General features: G+C 43.3%; 1 protein-coding gene across 3 annotated transcripts in view; it reads left to right on the forward strand.

Moving 5' to 3' along the window:
- LOC134568020 (inactive dipeptidyl peptidase 10-like) overlaps positions 1-21,127 on the forward strand; it is a 147,826-nt gene that overhangs the window by 39,956 nt on the left and 86,743 nt on the right. For all 3 annotated transcript variants that reach the window (XM_063426249.1, XM_063426258.1, XM_063426266.1), the window contains exons 4-5: positions 4,413-4,507; positions 6,462-6,536. In XM_063426249.1, coding sequence (XP_063282319.1) covers positions 4,413-4,507; positions 6,462-6,536 — 170 coding nt within the window. The remainder of the gene's footprint in view (positions 1-4,412; positions 4,508-6,461; positions 6,537-21,127) is intronic.

Genomic DNA, 21,127 nt, shown 5'->3' on the forward strand with positions numbered 1-21,127 from the left:
GGTGTGGGGGTGGTGAGGCTGAGGGTGGTGTGGGGGTAGTGAGGCTGAGGGTGGTGGGGGGTAGTGAGGCTGAGGGTGGTGGGGGGGGAGTGAGGCTGAGGGTGGTGGGGGGGGTAGTGAGGCTGAGGGTGTTGTGGGGGGTAGTGAGGCTGAGGGAGGTGGGGGTGAGGCTGAGGGTTGTGTGGGGGGTAGTGGGGCTGAGGGTGGTGGGGGGTGAGGCTGAGGGTGGTGTGGGGGGTAGTGAGGCTGAGGGTAGTGGGGGTGAGGCTGAGGGTGGTTGGGGTAGTGAGGCTGAGGGTGGTTGGGGTAGTGAGGCTGAGGGTGGTGTGGGGGTAGTGAGGCTGAGGGTGGTGTGGGGGGTAGTGAGGCTGAGGGTGGTGTGAGGGGTATTGAGGCTGAGGGTAGTGGGGGCGTAGTGAGGCTGTGGGGGGTAGTGAGGCTGAGGGAGGTGGGGGTGAGGCTGAGGGTTGTGTGGGGGGTAGTGGGGCTGAGGGTGGTGGGGGGTGAGGCTGAGGGTGGTGTGGGGGGTAGTGGGGCTGAGGGTGGTGGGGGGTGAGGCTGAGGGTGGTGTGGGGGGTAGTGAGGCTGGGGGCAGGGTGAGGCTGAACCTACCTTAATTTCCCTGGTGGTCCAGTGGGCTCCCTGGTGGTCCGGTGGCCACTGCTTCCGGTCTGCAGCTCCGCTGAGCTGCAGACCATGTAATCTCGCGAGTGAATCAGAGCGTTGCCGTGGTAACCCGCGGCAACGCTCTGATTGGCCGGTTCTCGCGAGACACATGGTCTGCAGCTCTGCTCACTGCGGAGCTGCAGACCAGTGTCTGCGGTGGCTGGCCGGGCAGCCAGGAGGGGCCTCGCACCCGGCGGCATACCGGACAAGCCGCCGGGCCCCCTCCTGGTGTCAGGTCCGAGGACCTGACACACTCTGCCCACAGGCGGTTTAGGCGGCCGCGAGGCCCCAGCCAGCGCGAGGCCTTAGGCGGCCGCCTAAACCGCCTAATTAGAGAGCCGCCTCTGCACGCGGAACTCAGTCTCCAATGCTCCTCTATGATTGGATTGGCCATCGTAGAGAGAGTCGGATGATGTTGCAGGAGGAAGCAAGGGGAGCAGCGCTAAGGTAAAACGGGAAGTAAAAGTAAAAACCTTTTTTTAGAGTGATGGACTCTAACAATCTGCAACTAGGACACGGTAGCGTTGGGAATACAGGTTTGTGCTCCTAACACTATACTGTTTCTTTAACTAACTGTGTCATTATCAGCATAAAGCAGGGGTAGGCAACCTTGTAGGGGTGGACTACATCTCTCCTGATGCTTTGCTAGCATTGTGGCTGTAAGAGCATTATGGGAGATGTTGCCTACCTCTGGCATAAAGTTACTATCATTTTTGTTTATTGCCAACTGCAGGATCCATTGATGTAGGTCAATTTGCTCCATTTTTTTACACAAAGTATAGAGAATAATATAGACAGTCACGCTGATCAAAATTTTTCCCCCCATTTTTCATGAGCTGAACTTCTATGTACACAAAAGGCCTATTTCTCTCAAGTATTGTACACAAATCTGTCTAAATTTGTGTTAGTGAGCACTTCTAATTTGCCAAGATAATCCATCCACCTCACAGGTGTGGCATATCAATCAAGATGCTGATTAGACAGCATAATTATTGCACAGGTGTGCCTTAGGCTGGCCACAATCAAAGGCCTCTCTAATATGGGCAGTTTTATCACACAGCACAATGCCACAGATGTCGCAAGTTTTGAGGGAGCGTGCAATCGGCATGCTGACTGCAGGAATGTCCACCAGAGCTGTTGCCCGTGAATTGAATGTGCATTTCTCTACCATAAGCCGTCTCCAAAGGCATTTCAGAGAATTTGGCAGTACATCCAACCGGCCTCACAACCACAGACCACATGTAACCACACCAGCCCAGGACCTCCACATCCAGCATCTTCACCTCCAAGATCGTCCGAGACCAGGCACCCAGACAGCTGCTGCAACAATCGGTTTGCACAAACTGTCAGAAACCGTCTCAGGGAAGCTCATCTGCATGCTCGTCGTCCTCATTGGGGTCTCGACATGACTGCAGTTCGTCGTTGTAACTGACGTGAGTGGGAAAATGCTCACATTCGATGGCGTCTGGCACTTTGGAGAGTTGTTCTCTTCACGGATGAATACCGGTTTTCACTGTACAGGGCAGATTGCAGACAACATGTATAGCGTTGTGTGGGTGGGCGGTTTGCTGATGTCAACATTGTGGAACGAGGGGCCCATGGTGGCGGTGGGGTTATGGTATGGGCATGCGTTTGTTATGGAAAACAAACACAAGTGCATTTTATTGATGGCATTATGAATGCACAGATTGTGGCGAAACCAGCCTCGCCACTGGGCATTGGAGAAGACTGATTGCCAGACTCCTGCCCTGTGACTATGGCCCCATGTTAAAATGCTTGATTTTCCCCTGCAAAGACCCGAAAGCCGGGTCATTCTGTACTTTCCCTATGTGAGCAGTGTTACCCCAGATAGCTATGCCATGGAGCCCATTCGTATAACGAAAGACTATGTGAAAGACTTTGGCTCCATGGCAATTGAACTGTATGTATGTAATCTGAGCGCCATTCAGTCATAATGTGCACTCAGATCTAAGCTATCTGGGGATATGTTGAATGTATATGTGTTATGCAATAGCTGCACAGTTATATATATTTATGTATTTTATTGTATTTTGCTACCATGTGGCTAATGGAGTTTTGCCTCTGTCCTTGGAGATAATTGGATTACTTCCCAATTATCTCCAGGATAGAAGACTCTATGGAACTGGTTTGGGGCAGAAAAGCCATGCTTCATTTGGTCAAATAGGACTTTCCCTTAACTTTTTAACCCCAGCATGGAATTGGCTGAATTTTGACTATGTTTATAATTAAAGTGTGCTGAGTTCGAATATGTTTTTGAGATGTTTTTGAGAATATGAGATTTTTATGTTTGTGGCATGTATATTTTGGAAGTTATTAATATTTGGTAAAAACTGTATTTCTCTGCCTGTGATAATTATATTAACCATTGTGTTCAGTAATCATATCACAGGCAGAGGGGAGGATTTTGTGTGGGAGTGTCTGTGTGTATTGTACGGATTGATTGGTTGTTCTGTAAAACCCTGTGGGCAGTACTAAGTTTGTGGATTGGGAATAAAAGAGGCTGTATGTGCCAGTATAGTCAGCTCTGCTTGACCTCAAAACTAAGTGTCGTCTCTTTATTGGGGGAACTGGATTGTATGCTGATTGCCAGGAGTGTAAGCTGATTGTATGCTTTTCCTGTTCAGCTGTTTACAGCATTCATATGCTTGAGAGCATACGTATGCTTCTCCGATTCGGTGGTTGTGGTATCTGCTGCAGTGCTTGGAGTCCTCAGGAAGTGCTAGGAGCATCCTTCAACGGAGGTACCCAGTCGGGGTGCCCGTCAATCCGTTACACAGATATACCGTGACGAGATGGCATTTTGAATGCACAGAGATACCGTGACGAGGTCCTGAAGCCCATTGTTGTGCCATTCATCCACGACCATCACCTCATGTTGCAGCATGATAATGCACGGCCCCATGTTGCAAGGATTTGTACACAATTCCTGGAAGCTGAAAACATCCCAGTTCTTGCATGACCAGCATACTCACCGGACATGTCACCCATTGAGCATGTTTGGGATGCTCTGGATCGGCATATATGACAGTGTGTTCCCGGTCCTACCAATATCCAGCAACCTCTCACAGCCATTGAACCAACATTCCACAGGCCACAATCAACAACCTGATCAACTCTATGAGAAGGAGATGTGTTGCACTGCGTGAGGCAAATGGAGGTCACACCAGATACTGACTGATCTTCTGACCCCCCCGGACTCACCCAATACAGTAAAACTGCACATTTTAGAGTGGCCTTTTATTGTGGCGATACTAAGGCACACCTGTGCAATAATCATGCTGTCTAATCAGCATCTTGATATGCCACACCTGTGAGGTGGATGGATTATCTCGGCAAAGGAGAAGTGCTCACTAACACAGATTTAGACAGATTTGTGAACAATACTTGAGAGAAATAGGCCTTTTGTGTATATAGAAAAATCTTAGATCTTTGAGTTCAGTTCATGAGAAATGGGGGCAAAACCAAAAGTGTTGCGTTTATAATTTTTTCAGTGTATTAACCTGAGAGTCTAGTATAAGAAACAAACAGTATAAAATATAATATAAACAATCCTCAACAATATAAATACATTTACATTTAATACTAGTCTTTTGACCATTTGTTCATAAATGTCTTGTTATGCCAACAGCTACATATATGATATGCATGTCCATATTGCTATGTAATATGTATGTTCTAAGAATAATATTGATAATAATTCTCTATCTCACATTTCTCTTTCTCAGATTATGAAATAATTGTGGAATCCAGGGACGGGAATGTGATTAAGCAGAATTTACAGACAAAGAAGAACAATATCCTTCTGAGTAACATAACCCTGGTAAGAAGAATGCAATGTCCTATTTGATGCACAACTATAATGCATTTTATTTTATTTCTATTTATTTATAAAACAAATTGCCAGGATGGATTCATTGAGATTTCTCTAATTTTCAAGTATGTCCTGGGTCCACAAAACATTGCATTGTTACAATAGGATACAATATTACAAAAACATAATAAACAAACTATATATATATATATAGATCATACACACATATAGAAATTTAACACGTAACAGGTGATAAATATATTCAACCATGACAGGTGCATTCTGTGCTGAGGTATATTGCCATAGATCTCTTAAAAGATTTTATATTGAATGAAGATTTGAGTGAGTCCCTGAGGTTATTCCATAATTGCGGTGCTCTATAGGAAAAGGAGGATCGAGCCACTTTATTTTTGTATTGCGGTATGCTAAATATCGTGCAAGTACTGTATCGGAGGTTATAGGAGGTGGGAACTGCTGGGGAGAGCATTCTACATAATCAGTTTTAAGAATAGTAAAATGCCAATTTATATTCTGCCTAGAATCAAAGAAAATTGATTTTTATCTAGAACTGGCTTGTATAAAATCTTGTTAATAACACCTTATATCGTCCATCCTAAAAATACCAGACATTGCATATTATTTAATTCTCTATTGTCATATATACTTGATTGGACCCTTTGCTAACATTAAACCTTCACCCTTAAGTCAACCATCATTACATCTTTCAATTTACACCCCCTCATCATCGTGCCACCTTTCCCTGTGAATGACAATACCACCCACCACCAATTTATCTTTATACCTCTTCTTCAATTTCATTGAACCACCAGCAGCAATTCAGAACCTTCTACTGTTATTCATTACAAACAGACAATATTTTTCTCGATTGTGTGTCTGTCCATGGGGGGCACTATTACCAATACCTTTTTTAAATAAAATTTTCATTATCAACTTTGTTAGTTGAATATATAGTTCATTCATTTTGTAGTCCACTCATTTGGCATCCTGATGCACACATGCCTAACCTTGTCACTGGATGTTCCAGATTGTGGACTTTGTTTGTTTAAGGCCTGGCAAAGAAAGGAGCACAATCAGACCTCCAACAGGATTCAGATTAGTCACGTTACAGTGTACAATTTCAATAAAACAATTGGAGTTTGTCTAATGAGGAGAGGCAGGGGAAGAAAGTAACAGAAAGTAAGATGGGTGTATCAGGGAGAGGTATAGGAGTGAGTGTGAAACACACGAGTTGGGATGTGGGGAGAGGAAATAAGCTAGCATGGATTTTCAGATAATTATTGCATTGCTATGGAGATTTTTCAAAATGTATATTTTGTCCATTTTGTTGCTTTTTGTAGCTGCATTCAGGCAAAAATAAGAGCATGCTGTATTTAATATCAGCTGTTTTCTTGCACTTAGCATCAATAACATAGACGTCTAAATATGCTGAGCTCAAGATCCAGAGAGTTCAATTTAGCCATCAAAAGAAGATTATAAGCACCAAAACAACTTCAGTTAAATTAAGCAGTTTTAGATCATGCCCAGCAGTGTTACTATCCACTTTGTTACCAGTTAGGACTTAAAGGGGCTCAGGGCACCAAACAACTTAATCTAAATGTAAATGTAAAAAGGTGTCAGGTAGCCCCAAGACGCATTCTTACCTTCAGGGGTTAAACTGTTCTCAACGGTTCAACCCGAAAGTTGACTCTAGCGCCAATCCTCAGGTCCCCCCAGGTAACGGGTGAAGCTCTCTGTCAATTAGTGACTTCCCATTCATTTAGCTTTGATGACTCTGCTAAGGCTTGCAGTGGGGAATAACTTTTGAGGCCTGGCTAATGGCATAGTAACAGCTTGTACTTAAAAGCATCATGTGGATTGGAAATTAAGCTTGTTCCTCATAATAACCCCACGTTGACTACCGACCTACTTATTGTATAACTGATACTTTGTCCCATTCTGGCAGATGTCTCTGAAGGCGTCTAGTGCAAAACTATCTCCAGATCTACAAAATGTACTCTTGATTCTGAACAAGCAGCAGGTAAGAAAAATATAGTTTCAATAAGTTATCAGACTGTTGACTGTGTGTTGTAGACCTGGAGTCCTTGTTACATGAAAACCTTTGTTTGTAGAAAGTGATTTGTAATAGTGTGGGGGCTAACAAAACAAAAGGAAAACAAACACAAATGAAGTAGTCTAAAAAATGTCCATAGGTTGTAAAAACCTCACCTCAAAAACCTTTGTAACATCAAAACCTCACCTCAAAAACCTTTGTAACATCAAAACCTCACCTCAAAAACCTTTGTAACATCAAAACCTCACCTCAAAAACCTTTGTAACATAGGTTGTGGGAAGAAAGCATAGAATTATAGTATAGTAGACAAGATAAAGTCAAATAGCAAGACATAATGTAGCACAGAAGCTATGGAAGGATGTGGACGCAAGACAGGTGTAAGATTCAAACTTAAGTCTGTGTGAGGAACTGACTCTGCTGGGTTTCGAACCCTGGTTTACATGCTGCTAAACCTCTTCCTTACCACTACACCAGCCTGCCTTTTGCAAATGTACCTGAGATCTGGTAACCTTGACTCTATAAGCATTGGTATCAGTGACAAGTCTCTTCAGCTGTGTCTGGTCATGTGTCTGGTTCTTGGCCTATAAAAGCCACTTCCTGTCTCTGTACCTTTGCCAGATTATTGTGGTTCCTGTACTCTCTAATCAAGCTTGTTCCTGTTTCTCCTACCTGTTGCTGATTTTGGACCGTTTTGACTTTGCTGCTTCTCTTTCCCACTGACCTCGGCTTGCCTCACTACGATTATCATCTCTCTGTTCCAGTCTCCCATCTCTGCTTAAGACCAGAAGGCCACTCAAGGCTCAGGGGCTCAACCACCTGGGTAACGAGTGGCTACCTCTGGCAGAAAACATTGCTGATCTGGCTACTGGACTCCAAAACTTTGTAACATCAATATCATTACAGTCTGGCAGAGTCATTCATTAAAGTCCAAAGGGCCCCCTACCGAATAGGAAATACTGTTTGTCTCTATACAGGGCTATTCAAAAAGCCAGATTGATTATGCTGGATTTTGCAATTCAGGCACCAAATGGCCGTCCTGTTGTGTTTTGGGTTTTTAAAAAACATTTGGGCTTTCAAAATAATATTGGACAAGATCCAATGTTTAGTGAATGACCCTTTTAGTTCAATTTCATGCAAGGGTTCAGACAAAGTTTAAAGCTGGAAAAGTACAGGAAGAAAACACTAGCAGGATTATTCACTACAATGACCATTGTCAGGAACCAAAATATGAACTGAAAACAAAGTAGAGTTGTCCTTCAGAAGTGTATCCATCAACGGACACTTGTTGCTGATGACACTTCAATGCAACAATATGAACTCTGATTACAGCATCGTCATGATGACGCTTGCCAATAACGTTTTATTTAAACCATTAACAGGGACATGTATTTGCCCTGCCATGGTACTTGTATATGTGAGAGTGCATTGACCTATGATCTTCTTCTTGTCTATTTAGTGTTTGACCAGGCAAGCCAGTTGTTTATTCTTTTACTCTGGTATCCTTCTTGGCTTGTTAGTAGATTTTTATGCTTCACTAAAACTTTGTTTGTCAGGAGTATAGTTAGTTTCACCTTCTTAAATGTACTACATTAAAGGGACACTGCGTACACCATCTCAATTAAGTTTTTATGCTGCCAGGAGTTTCCCAGGCATTGTTTTACCTTACTTAAGAGGTTACGTTCATGAACAGTTGAACCCAAACTTGAAAAGATAGCACCCATCCGCCCCGCCCAGCAGCTTCCTCCGATGGTTCAATTAGAAAGCCTCGTACTGGTCACATCTGATAGGCTGAAACACTGTAAAGTAGAGGGAGACCAATTTGCTGCTTCAGTGTTCTTTGGGAATACAACTGATGTTTACTAATTGATATTGTGCTATACTGATCCCTTGCATTTACGCAGGATTTGCACAGAATTGAATGCCCGTAGAGATTAAAACTCATGAATCTTCTGATTGCTGTGCATAATGTCTAGATTGAGCTAGTTTAATGAGATGCGTACATGAGATGTTTACGTTTAAAATGCATGTTTCAAAGGGAAGAATGTCTGCTGGATTAAAGCAACAATTGCTCTTTCTCTCGAATAATAGGTCTACATAACCTAATGGGGCTAAAACTATGCTGCTACTTTTAAAATAAATCTAAACCCGTAGTAGATCAAGAGGACTGTACAATAAATAGAATAATAAATTAATAGAGTGGGACTTTACTAGAGGAGGTAGAATCTCATATTCTCCCACTGGTCCGCTCATTCTTTGCATAACTGATTCTACATTTTCTGAATGGATATGGCCCTTGAAAACACCGTAAAGCAGAGGGAGACCAATCAGTAACCCAATATGTAATAATAATAATAATAATAATAATACAGTATCATTTCAGATGGTTGGGTTTTTTTTTTCTCTTATTTTGTAACTATCCTCCCAGCTAAAATATATTTTTTAAAGGGCTTTTCAGCACAAAGCAACTTTAGCTCAATGAAGTAGTTTTGGTGTATGGATCATGCAGGGCCGGTGCAAGGATTTTTGCCGCCCTAGGCAAAAAAAAATTTGCCGCCCCCCCATATGTCCAGCCCACCATGTGACATCACAATGCCCCGCCCATATGCTCTGCCATATGGGCCAACGCCAGTCTTCACAAAGTGTCTTATCTGAAAAGACAGTGTGTTTACATTAAAAAGCCTACAGGCACAGGCTATAGACACCAGAACCACTACATTATGCTGTAGTGCTTCTGGTGACTATAGTATCCATTTAATGTGAGGTAAATTAGAGATTAGTGCCACTAATAATATATTGGATTGCCTACTTACCACCAGATGAGGACAAGAGGCTGATGATGGGCTCAGTCTGGCTCCACAGGTCTGGTGTAGAAGAGGCTCTCTGGAGACTGTTTTTAACAGTGCTCACAACAATTAACGAACAGGAAGCAGCTCCATTTTTTAGGGTCCCTTACACAGCTCAAGGTCTGGGCCCCCAGGGGGCATACGCCTACAATGCCCACCCATAAATCCACCTACATGGCCCATCCATGAGTTGGGGATGTTTTATGTGTGCAATTTGTGTAAGGGATGTAGTGTGTTTATAGGGGATGTAGTGTGTGTGTTTGCGTGTAAGGAATGCATTGTATGTTTCTGGGTGTGTGTGTGTGTGTGAGTAGGAATGCATTGTATGTAATTGAATGCAGTGTGTGTCTGTAAGGGGTGCATTAATTATGTAAGAGAACGTAAGGGATGCATTGTGTGTTTCGGGTGTGTCTGTGTGTGAGTAGGAATGCATTGTATGTTTCTGTGTGGGGGGGGGTGCATTGTGTATGTGTGTAGTGTAAAAGAGAGGGTTTGTGGGGTAGGATAGAGACTGGGAGGGGAACAGCTCTTTCTTTTTTTTAAAAAATTCATAGTGCTCTCCCCTCAATTATTGATTTCCCCTTCCCTTCTGTCCCTCTGTGTTCTCCCCTTCTGTCACTTAGTGCTCTCCCTTGGCCCCCTGTCCCTCTGCAGTCCCCCTTGGTGGTCTTCTCACTCCCCCCTCCTTAGTGGTCCTCCCTCTCCCAAACCCCTTAGTGGTCCTCCCTCTCCCAAACCCCTTAGTGGTCCTCCCTCTCCCAAACCCCTTAGTAGACCTTCCCCTACTCCCCCCACCCCCTTAGTGGTAATCACCCTCCTCCCCTCTCCTTAGTAGTCCTCCCTCCTTACCCCCCTTTGGTGGTCCTTCCCCCCCTTAGTGGTCCTTATCCCCCCTCCCCTACTGGTCCTTATCCCCCTCCCCTAGTGGTCCTTATCCCCCCTCCCCTAGTGCTCCTTATCCCCCCCAACCTCCCATAGTGGTCCTTATCCCCCCTCCCTCCCTCCCCTAGTGGTCCTTATCCCCCCCTCCCTCCCATAGGGGTCCTTATCCCCCCCCTCCCTCCCATAGGGGTCCTTATCCCCCCCCTCCCTCCCATAGTGGTCCTTATCCCCCCCTCCCCTTGTGGTCCTTATCCCCCCCAACCTCCCATAGTGGTCCTTATCCCCCCTCCCTCACTTCCCTAGTGGTCCTTATCCCCCCTCCCCTAGTGGTCCTTACCCCCCCCCCTCCCTCCCATAGTGGTCCTTATCCCCCCCTCCCTCCCATAGTGGTCCTTATCCCCCCCCTCCCTCCCATAGTGGTCCTTATCCCCCCCCTCCCTCCCATAGTGGTCCTTATCCCCCCCCCTCCCTCCCATAGTGGTCCTTATCCCCCCCCTCCCTCCCATAGTGGTCCTTATCCCCCCCCTCCCTCCCATAGTGGTCCTTATCCCCCCTCCCTCCCATAGTGGTCCTTATCCCCCCCTCCCTCCCATAGTGGTCCTTATCCCCCCCTCCCTCCCATAGTGGTCCTTATCCCCCCTCCCTCCCATAGTGGTCCTTATCCCCCCTCCCTCCCATAGTGGTCCTTATCCCCCCTCCCTCCCATAGTGGTCCTTATCCCCCCCTCCCTCCCCTAGTGGTCCTTATCCCCCCCATCACTCCCCTAGTGGTCCTTATACCCCCCCTCTCCCTTAGTGGTCCTTATACCCCCCCCCCTTAGTGGTCCTTATACCCCACCTCCCCCTTAGTGGTCCTTATACCCCCCTCCCCCTTAGTGGTCCTTATACCCCCCCACTTAGTGGTCCTTACAACCCCCCCCCTTCTTAGTGGTCCTTACAACCCCCCCCCCCCCTTAGTGGTCCTTACCCTCCCCTCCTGCCCATGTAGCGTGGCCGGGCGGCGCGGAACACGGGACAGGAACCTCTGTTTCCTGTACCCGGCCGCCGGCGGAATGACCGGAAATGCTCACTCAGTGAGCACTTCCTGTCATTCCGCCGGCGGCCGGGTACAGGAAACAAAGGTTCCTGTCCCGCGTTCCACGCCGCCCGGCCACGCTACATGGAGAGACCGGCAGGAGGGAGCGCTCTGCGCTTCCCTCCTGCCGGTCACTCAAACCCGGCCGCCCTCCGTGCAGCAGTGCTGCGCCGCCTGGGGCTTGTTAAAGCGCTCAGGCGGCGCAGCATGAGGAGGCGCAGCGGGGACAGGGATCCGGCGCCCCCTGGTAAGTTGCGCCCTAGGCGGCTGCCTAGGTCGCCTTACAGGTGGCGCCGGCCCTGGGATCATGCCCATATATGCCCATCTTGAGCTGTGAGACTGCAGGGACATGATATATACAACAAAATTGCATTAGGCTAAATTTGTTTTGGTGCTTAGAGTGTCCCATTAAAGTCATGCTACAATGTGTCCTGATTTTACAGAGGCCCCTTTCTCCTTCATGTAGCTGCTCTCATAGCCTCCAGTGCCAAACTCCCCCATTGTCACTTACCTACTAAGAAAAGACTGTGTGGCATGTTTAGGGTCATGGCCTCTTGCCCAGAGAGTATGGACCATTTTTGGAATGGTCCGTCATGAGTGCTTTAAAGTTGTGACATTCTTCTCCACGTGGCTGAACATGACTTAATGTTGCGGTTACCGGCCCGCCGAGCCTCACGGCCGTGCCCGACCGGCACGGCCACGCCGACAACACGAGCTTACCTGCTCGTCGGCGAGCCGGGAACCGCTCCTTCCGTTCTTCCGGGCATCACGCCCGAATCAAACATGGCGCCAACCACGTGGTCGCGCCTAAGAGTAGCTCCGCCCCCGAAAATTATACTAACGTGTGCGTGACGTCACGACGTCAACGCACACGCACGTTTTGGGGTCAGAGGTCGCCCTCTGACCAATCATAGCCTAGAGAGGGGTATTTAAACCCCTAGCTTTCCCCATTACTTTGCCATGTCGTGGTTTCAGTTTCCTGGTTTCCTGAAAGTGCTAATTCTGTGTTTCTGATTTCCTGGTATCCTGATCCTTGGCGTTTCCCTGGTTATTCTGATCTCTGGTTTCCCTGACTTGGCTTGTTTAATCGGTATTGAGTATTTTCTGGCTTCCTTGACCTCGGCTTTCCCTTTGACCATTCTCTGTCTCTAGCGTATTAGTCCGGCCATTCTAAGGTCCGGTTTACGCTCTATCCTATTATTTTCCTTTTCTTACTTATGTATATGTTTACATAGTTTCTGCGTGCTGGACCACACTACTAGTCGTGACACTTAATATGTATTCTAGGTTCATTGTGTGTGTACCTTTTACTCCGCCTCCTGTTTAACTGTGCTATCAGAAGGGTATGTCTGTCTTTAATTAGGAAAGGGCTTTCAGGGCAATCTAAACTGACTTTCCTGTTCCTCTCTTAAGTTCATCAGGTTCACACTTCTGTGTCATTATGTACCATCCCTGCTATGTATGCATTGCATAAACCCTGAGATCAGTTCACCAAATCAGTATGTATTCCAAACGCACTAAGCTTCCTCTAGTTTATGTTGGGATTTGTTTTTGTGTAGTGTTGCTACTTGTCCATAGTTATCCTGCCTGCTAAGGAGATACTTGGGAACAAGCACAACTGTAATAGTTCCTGGTGCTGAGAAGGGGCACACAACAAAACAACACAGGGCCTGGACCTCATTCCAGGGACTAGCTGTCCTGTTCCTGTTACCCCTGAGTTACAGTAAATGTAGGTCAGATACAAAGACCTCGAGGGATAACTTAACATGAGCACATAGACTAAGGGCTGCTATGTGATCACTTACCTTATGACAATTTTCCTGCTAGTATGTGTAACCTATTAGATGACAAAATTTAGGTTTCAAAGTTATCCCAAAGTCCTCCGTTTATTTAAATAAGTTAATTCTATTTCCCATTTTCTCAGTGGTTGATCTTTTAAAACCTCAGTGTTCTTTGGGAATACAATCGATGCTTACTAATTGATATTGTGCTAAACCATTCAATAACTGCCTGTGCACATTATACCGATCCATTACATTTATGCAGGATTTGCACAGAATTGAAAGGCCTACAGAGAATAAAACTCATGAATCTTCTGATTGTTGTGCATAATGTCTAGATTGAGCTAGTTTAATGAGATACGTTCATGAGATGTTTACGTTTAAAATGCATGTTTCAAAGGGAAGAATGTCTAGTGGATTAAAGCAATTATTGTTCTTTCTCCCGACTAATAAGTCTACATAACCTAAGGAAATACTATCAATCAAACTTTTTTTTATCATTTTGTGTTATGTCTGTACAGCAATATCATATGCCACAGATGTACAATATTCCCTATGATACAAAAATATATATATATATATATATATATATATATATATATATATATATATATAATTAATAACAACCTTCTCAAATCTATCTTTATCGTTATCAATTGGAATGATCATTTCTAAATGATACATATATTATTAACCTCTTGGCTGGTGATAAAATGTGTGGATGGGTTCTATTTGTATCAAATCATAAGCAAGTGGTGAATATAATAGGCTGCTTTCTAGTAAGCTGTTGTGTTCTTGCTATTTAAACACGACAATGCTGTAATATATAAAATGAAATAAATTGCTGAAACAAGGTTCTATAAAAATACAAAGAGTAACTATAATAATCAGTCTGCTATCAGAAGCATGGATGAGTGATGCTAGGTATCACACTAGGAGGATGAAACTGCCAAATAGACAGCTTCTTCAAAGCAGAGACAAGACACGCACAGCAGTGCTGTGCCTCATGAAATAAAAATGTCATGGAATTTTAATGAGCACAATAAAAAAGACATATAAACACAGAAACAATCTGAAGTGTTTCAGCAGAGGGGTTGTCAGGACGGGATCTGTGAGCATTAAAGAGTGCATTTAAAGGGGCAGTGTTATTTCCAAGAATTATTTATATATTTTTTCAATCAGCCCTCCTCACTGAATTCCTATACTTTGTTATAAAAAAAGAAAGAAAGAGAAATATGACACTTAAATACTGTAGAGGTTATAATGTAAGGAGTACCCTGGCCCTGTGTTTGTTATGAAATAGTTTGCCCTCTTACCTGGTCTGTCCAGGCACGAGGTCTCCTTTAAGGCTGGCTGTAATGTGTACCTGGGTTCTGCAGACTTGCCGAGCTGATGCCGACCCTGCCAGCCATTCATTGTCTGAGAGCGTCAGTTGACCGCTCTCAGAGAATGAATTCAACTATGTGTATAGTAAAATACACAGAATTGGCATTAGCCAGTCCAGAGCTCTAGTTCCAGGCTGGCTGATGACACGCAGAGCCAGAAAGCAAAACACTGCACATGCAGACCCAAAGCACAATGACCACTTCAAATCACTGGGCTTGTAATGTAAAGGCTTTGAGATCAATTTTTGTATATTTTTTTCCATTGAACTTGGGCCTTACTGATACTGTATCCAAAAATAAAACTGCAAACGTCTATGACGACACTGTAGAACTGACACCTCCATCCCAAAAAAACACTGTTACAATATCTCCTTATTACATAAAAAAAACTTGAATCCCTCTACATTAGAAAAATACCATCAGGAGCAGGACAAGAGGCCCATCGATCGCCTACCTATGAGGGTAGGAAAGCAGTAAGGGCCTCCTGATACTGTCATGGTCGGAGTGGTCTGTATGGTAACCAAATTATTATTATTATTATTATTTTATTATTTATATAGCGCCATCAGATTACGTAGCGCTGTACAAATGACTTCCTTGTGGACAGATCAAGTTGCTGTCAGGTTTCCATTGAAACCAAATAAGGGAAAATATGTGTAAGTGCATTGATTGGCTACGATGGAGGGGAGTGCTACTGCTAGGGGTGAAATCGTGGGTCAGCAGGGAGCCAAGTGCTCCCTCACAATGCACACTATTTTGATGAAGGCTGCCGGGATATCTGATGTCACCTCGGTGGTCAAATTACTGATAAGCACAGGAGGAGTGAGAAAAGAAGCAGCCAGACACAGAAATTGCTGTGTTCTTCTAACAGGCCAAAAAAAATGTTGCACCATCGACCTCAGTAGAGTGGTTCTGCCACTGGGTAGCACCTCTACTAAATTTAGTGAGTGGATACCCAAAGTAGAAAAAATCTTGATCATTGAGCTCATGGTTGTCTCTATGAGAAGCACACATTAAAAGGTGGTCTGTCTGTAGTTCCACTGGAGTAATTTTCTGGAATTTTGTACCTATTATTATTTGGAATAACTGCAAGATATGACTGTGATAAACAATTGCTGCAGCTGAACTCTGGTCATTGAGATTGGATTAACAGAAGCATGATTTGTGAGTAACAACTTGCTGCTGTGTTACACTCACTCAAGCTTGTCGGAGGCTTCTATTTGTGTTGTTCTATTGTATGAAATAGAATAAAGTGCTAATGTATGATACATCAGTATTGGAAAATCCGTATGTGAGGATCAGCGGCTGCATTACAAGTCACTAATACGCTAAGTCTAGAGCTGATATTTTCTGCTCCAAGTAATGTGATTGAATGATTAATGGTTTATATATTTGTTGAGCTTAATGTGTTTTTGAGTTATACTATTATTATTCATTCTTTCTGTTTTATGTATCTATTGGAATGTTATCCATATCCAACTGAGGAATCACATATACTGCATAAGTATATGGTATATTTTATTTAAATGTGCACACAAATTGGATTATATTGAATATATAGCTTTTCACTTTCCTATTCTATTTTCTATTATGCAAAAAAAAAAAAACCTGCTTCAACAATTTACTGATTCTTCTATCAGTAGCGATGACAGGCAAAACAAGATTAGTCACAGGCATTCGCCTTAAAGGGATAATATAGTGTTAAGATTACAAAACTGTTTTCCTAATACTATAGCTCCCTCTGCCTCCCTCCTCCATTGCGTCCCCCTGGCCAATAAAGGGTTTAAAACCCTTTATTTACCCGATCTCAGAGCCGAATCTGCGCTCCGCCTCCTTTGATGGCTGGGACCTAATGCGCTTGTGTGGCGAGCACCAATAGTGCATTAGGCCCACCACGTTGCTTCAATGCTTTCCTATGGCGATTTAACTGACGCTGGATGACCTCACACAGAATTTCCAGGATCAGTTAGCCTGGCAAGCAGAATGCACTTCTAGTGGCAGTTTGAGTGACAGTCACTAGAGGCTGTCTTAGTACTGCAATGTAACATTGCAGTTTCTCTAAAACTGCAATGTTTCACATTGCAAGACTAAGTGGGACAGGGACACTACACCCAGACCACTTCTGTGTGCTGAAGTGTGGTCTAGATGTCTATAGTGTCTCTTTAAGAACATGCATTAGCATCAACACCCCTGCATTCTGTATAATGGCCAGCTATAGGTGTGATCCCAATTTGAACCATAATAGCAAACATAGGTTATACAACAGAAAGAAAAGAAAAAAAAGATGCTCTTAAAATCCAATCTGCACAGATACTATACTATAGCTACAATTTTACAGCCACCATCTGCAAGGATATAGCAGTAGAATTGATAGAGAAAATGTTTCTTCAATTTATCATCTCTGGAGAATTTATATTACAGAAATCCAGGACATTTATCTGAAGGTTTTGCTTTTCATTTAAAATGTCAAGTTGGTTGGCAAAAGCTGTGTTGGCAGTCTCCACTGAAAATAGTTGGTTGTGTTCTAGCAAAGTGCACACGCACTGTCATTACAATTAAATGCAATCAATATATTGACTCGGCGAATAACCACATTGTCTATGGAGTCGGAAAGTTTAGCTTCTGAGACAGAATACAGCAATGGGAATATGTCAGTATTTTTATTGGATAAACAAAAGAAATTTCCAGAAGAAGTTGATGGATTTTGCAGGAGTAGCTTGACCTTCCCACCTCCTCCTCTTTCCTAAGCATTGTGGCAATAATGCACAAAAAGGCAAGAAATAGAAAAACTCACAACCATTTAAGCAGCAGCCTACAGCCCTGAACTGTGGTGTATCTAAGCACCCCTGTCACTTACATTGCTCACATACATCATTCTAACTCATTTCTAAATAGCTCTTGAGACGTCAGCTTGTAGCAGAGAATGATTAAGATGCCACAGAACCTAGGCAATTTACCAGTTTCAGCCCCCTCTTCATTCTTCAGGTAAGTAAGGTTAAAGGGGCCAAGCAAAATTATGGTCCTGGGGCCCCTTAATAACCACTGGGACCTTGACTGCTACCTAGAGTCACTTTAAGGTTAGACCTGCTCTAGCTTGTGGTTACAACTTTACATAAACTGTAAATCTGTAACTTTAAACAGTTTAAAAGTGATAAATAATTCAACAATAATGTGGATCCATAATACATTTTTCAACGTGTGATGAATTTGGAAACTACCAAACTTTTTTCATGTGTGAATGATAATTTGTGTATTTATCTTATTCAATAAGAATACTGTATTTGATATTTAGCAGCAGTCTGAACAATTATACACTAAACAAGAAGTAATGACATATTATCTTTCAGCTACCTGGACAGGAGTGAGGTGTGTTTAAATAAGGAACTGTACTATACCCTATAAAGTAGCTTTTATTGAAAACCGTTATTAGAAGGATTCAGTAATAAACCAAGCAAGCTGATTTCGAGTTTAGGTTAAACGTGAATTAATTTATTCTAATGGAAGGGTAGTGTTTACACTAATACAAATGATTTGTTAAAGATAACTGGTGTAAATACTGTTAAATGCTAGTTTGTATAGTCCAAGCTTTCAGATCATATAGAATTCTTAGCCATCTTCAATTAATCTTGCCGTTTACAATACTTTCAAAGTTTCAAATAAAAAGTTATAGATTTTAGAAAAACAGACTTTTCTAAAATTTAGAATATACGTAAAGGAGTCATTATCAGACTGGGACAGTTTAAATGGAGTCCAGGAGAAATGGTATTATTTATAAGTTGCACTACTTAAAGCAACAGAAAATTACATTAGGCTTGTCAGTAAGAACAGAAAAAGGAAGAAACCACTGTGGTACTCCGCAGAAGTAGCCAAAATAGTAAAAAACAAAAAGTTAGCATTTAGTAATTATAAACAAGAGAAGGAAGAAATGTAGAAGAGGATAAAGGTCTAGCTGACTGCCTCAAGGAATATTTTTGATCAGTATTTACAAATGAAAATGAAGGAACGGGACCTCAGTTAGGAAAAAGGACAAATGAGTCATTTGTTACATATAAGTTTACAGAGCAAGAGGTTCTATTTCAACTGTCAAAAGTAAAGACAAATAAGTCGATGGAGCCTGATGGAATACACCCAAAGTTATTAAAAGAGCTTAGTGGTGTACTAGCAAAACCATTAACAGATTTATTTAACCAACCATTGTTTTTTTTATTTTTTTATTTTTGTAGTGCAATAAGAGTTACAATTGTGAGTAAAGACATGCTTGCAAATACAGAAAACAAGTATTTGGTAAGGGCATAAAACATGACTTGAAAAACTGCACCTTTTTTTAAGGTATTAAATTGCTAGACAGCATCAATTATCCAACTGTATAAACCCCTTGGAAGATCCCCCAGATTAGCAATTGAGAATTAACTGAATTGAGGGCAGGAAAGTAGCATAAGGGGAGCAGGATAACTTGAAAATAAAATTGTAATCTAAGTCTGCAAATCCAGTTCCCCCACATAAACTTTGTTAAAGAGAGAAGTAGGCAGAAGCCCAAGAGAGTTCCATCATATAGCCGAGCTTAGCCTATGCCCTTTAAGGGGCAAAAGCACAGTCCAGCAACCTGGAGAAGTGCTTCAGGTCTCCCTGCTCAGACATTTGCAGGTAGCCCAGTACCCTGAGGTTATTCGGATTTCCCTTCGGCACTTTAGCCTCCCAGAGAGACTCTGGCTTGGTTTTTTTTTAGGTCCGGCCTCTGTGTCGACTGGTTGACAGACAGGGGCTGCCTTCTGCTCCGCTGCCATGCTCGCGCCCTCTCCACTGCAAGAGTTGCAGGCCTGTGATGAAGACGCAAAGGCCGCACCTTAGGTGAGTGGCCACTCGGCTCCTGTTAAGCAGACTGTCTCTCTCTCTCTGCTCCAGCTTCCTCCAGAGGTTGTCGAAAATGTTGTCCATGATGTTGGGTATTCCATGATGTAGGGTGTTAGTGGTGTAACATGTGGCATCCGCCATTTCGCATAAGTCGATTTGTTGGCCTCTTCTTTGCCTGTACTTGCTGCAAGCGGGAAGCCTCCCAGGAGCGTACCAGGATCACCCCCACTGGTCCAAAGGGGGGGGGAGGAGAACGGGGCACCAATGTAGCTCTGCAGGGACCCGGCTGCTTCAGGTTAGATGATTGTCCGCCTCTCCGGTCCCACTTGCCGCACTGCTTAAGCCACCGAAACTGCACAGAATTCCACTTATGGCAACTCTATGGTGGACCAGCTTGGTCAGGGTGAAGGTGAGTTGTAGCGAGACTCGTCCTGAGAGATATAATTGACAATAAATTCCCATAAATTAAGGGACAGGTGCGGAGCTCTCCCGGGGCACATCCAGCCAGCATGGAGGTCAAGCCCTGACCCCAACCAATCATTGCTAACAGGAGCAGTCCAGAAAATTGGGCCCATTCTCTTTAATATTTTTTATTAGTGATACTGCAGAAGGTCTTGATGGTAAGATATGTATTTTTGCGAATGATACAAACTTTTCCAACAGGGTTGATGTTCCAGGAGGGATAAGCCAAATGGCAAATGATTTACGTAAACTAGAAAAATGGTCAGAGTTGTGGCAACTAACATTTAATGTGGATAAGTGCAAAATAATGCATATTGGACGTAAAAACCCAAGGGCAGAGTACAGAATATTTGATACAGTACTAACCTTCACATCTAGGGATTTTGTAGTAATTATTTCAGATGACTTAAAGGTAGGCAAACATTGTAATAGAGCAGCAGGAAATGCTAGCAGACTGCTTGGTTGTATAGGGAGAGGTATTAGCAGTAGAAAGAGGGAAGTGCTCATGCCATTGTACAGAACACAGGTGAGACCTCACTTGGAGTATTGTACGAAGTACTGGAGACCGTATCTTCAGAAGGATATTGATATTTTGGAGAGAGTTCACAGAAGGGCTACTAAACTGGTTCATGGATTGCAGGATAAAACTTACAAGGAAAGGTTAAAGGATCTTAAAATGTATAGCTTGGAGGAAAGACGAGACAGGGGGATATAATAGAAACATTTAAATACATAAAGGGAATCAACACAGTAAAGGAGGATACTATATTTAAAAGAAGAAAAACTACCACAACAAGAGGACATAGTCTTAAATTAGAGGAGCAAAGGTTTAAAAATAATATCAGGAAGTATTACTTTACTGAGAGGGTAGTGGATGCATGGAATAGCCTTCCAGCTGAAGTGGTAGAGGTTAACACAGTGAGGGAGTTTAAGTATGCGTGGGATAGGCATAAGGCTATCCTAACTATAAGATAAGGCCAGGGACTAATGAAAGTATTTAGAAAACTGGGCAGACTAGATGGGCCGAATGGTTCTTATCTGCCGTCACATTCTATGTTTTTATGTAAACAAGCCGGGAATCTGGTCCAGATTTCAGCCAGACCAACCTCTGCCAGAAGGCTAAAAGCCAGCTACTGATGTAGATAAATTTAGAAATAAACAAATATGTTTAAATGTCTATCTGTTCCTGTCCAAATCTGAGATGATTAAATTGCGTATACGCAGAAGTAAATTCACACTGACACACGGAGTTCAGGTTAAAATAACTTCGAGAAAATGTA

The sequence above is a fragment of the Pelobates fuscus genome, chromosome 1, assembly GCF_036172605.1.
Source record: "Pelobates fuscus isolate aPelFus1 chromosome 1, aPelFus1.pri, whole genome shotgun sequence".
Taxonomy (NCBI): Eukaryota; Metazoa; Chordata; class Amphibia; order Anura; family Pelobatidae; genus Pelobates; species Pelobates fuscus.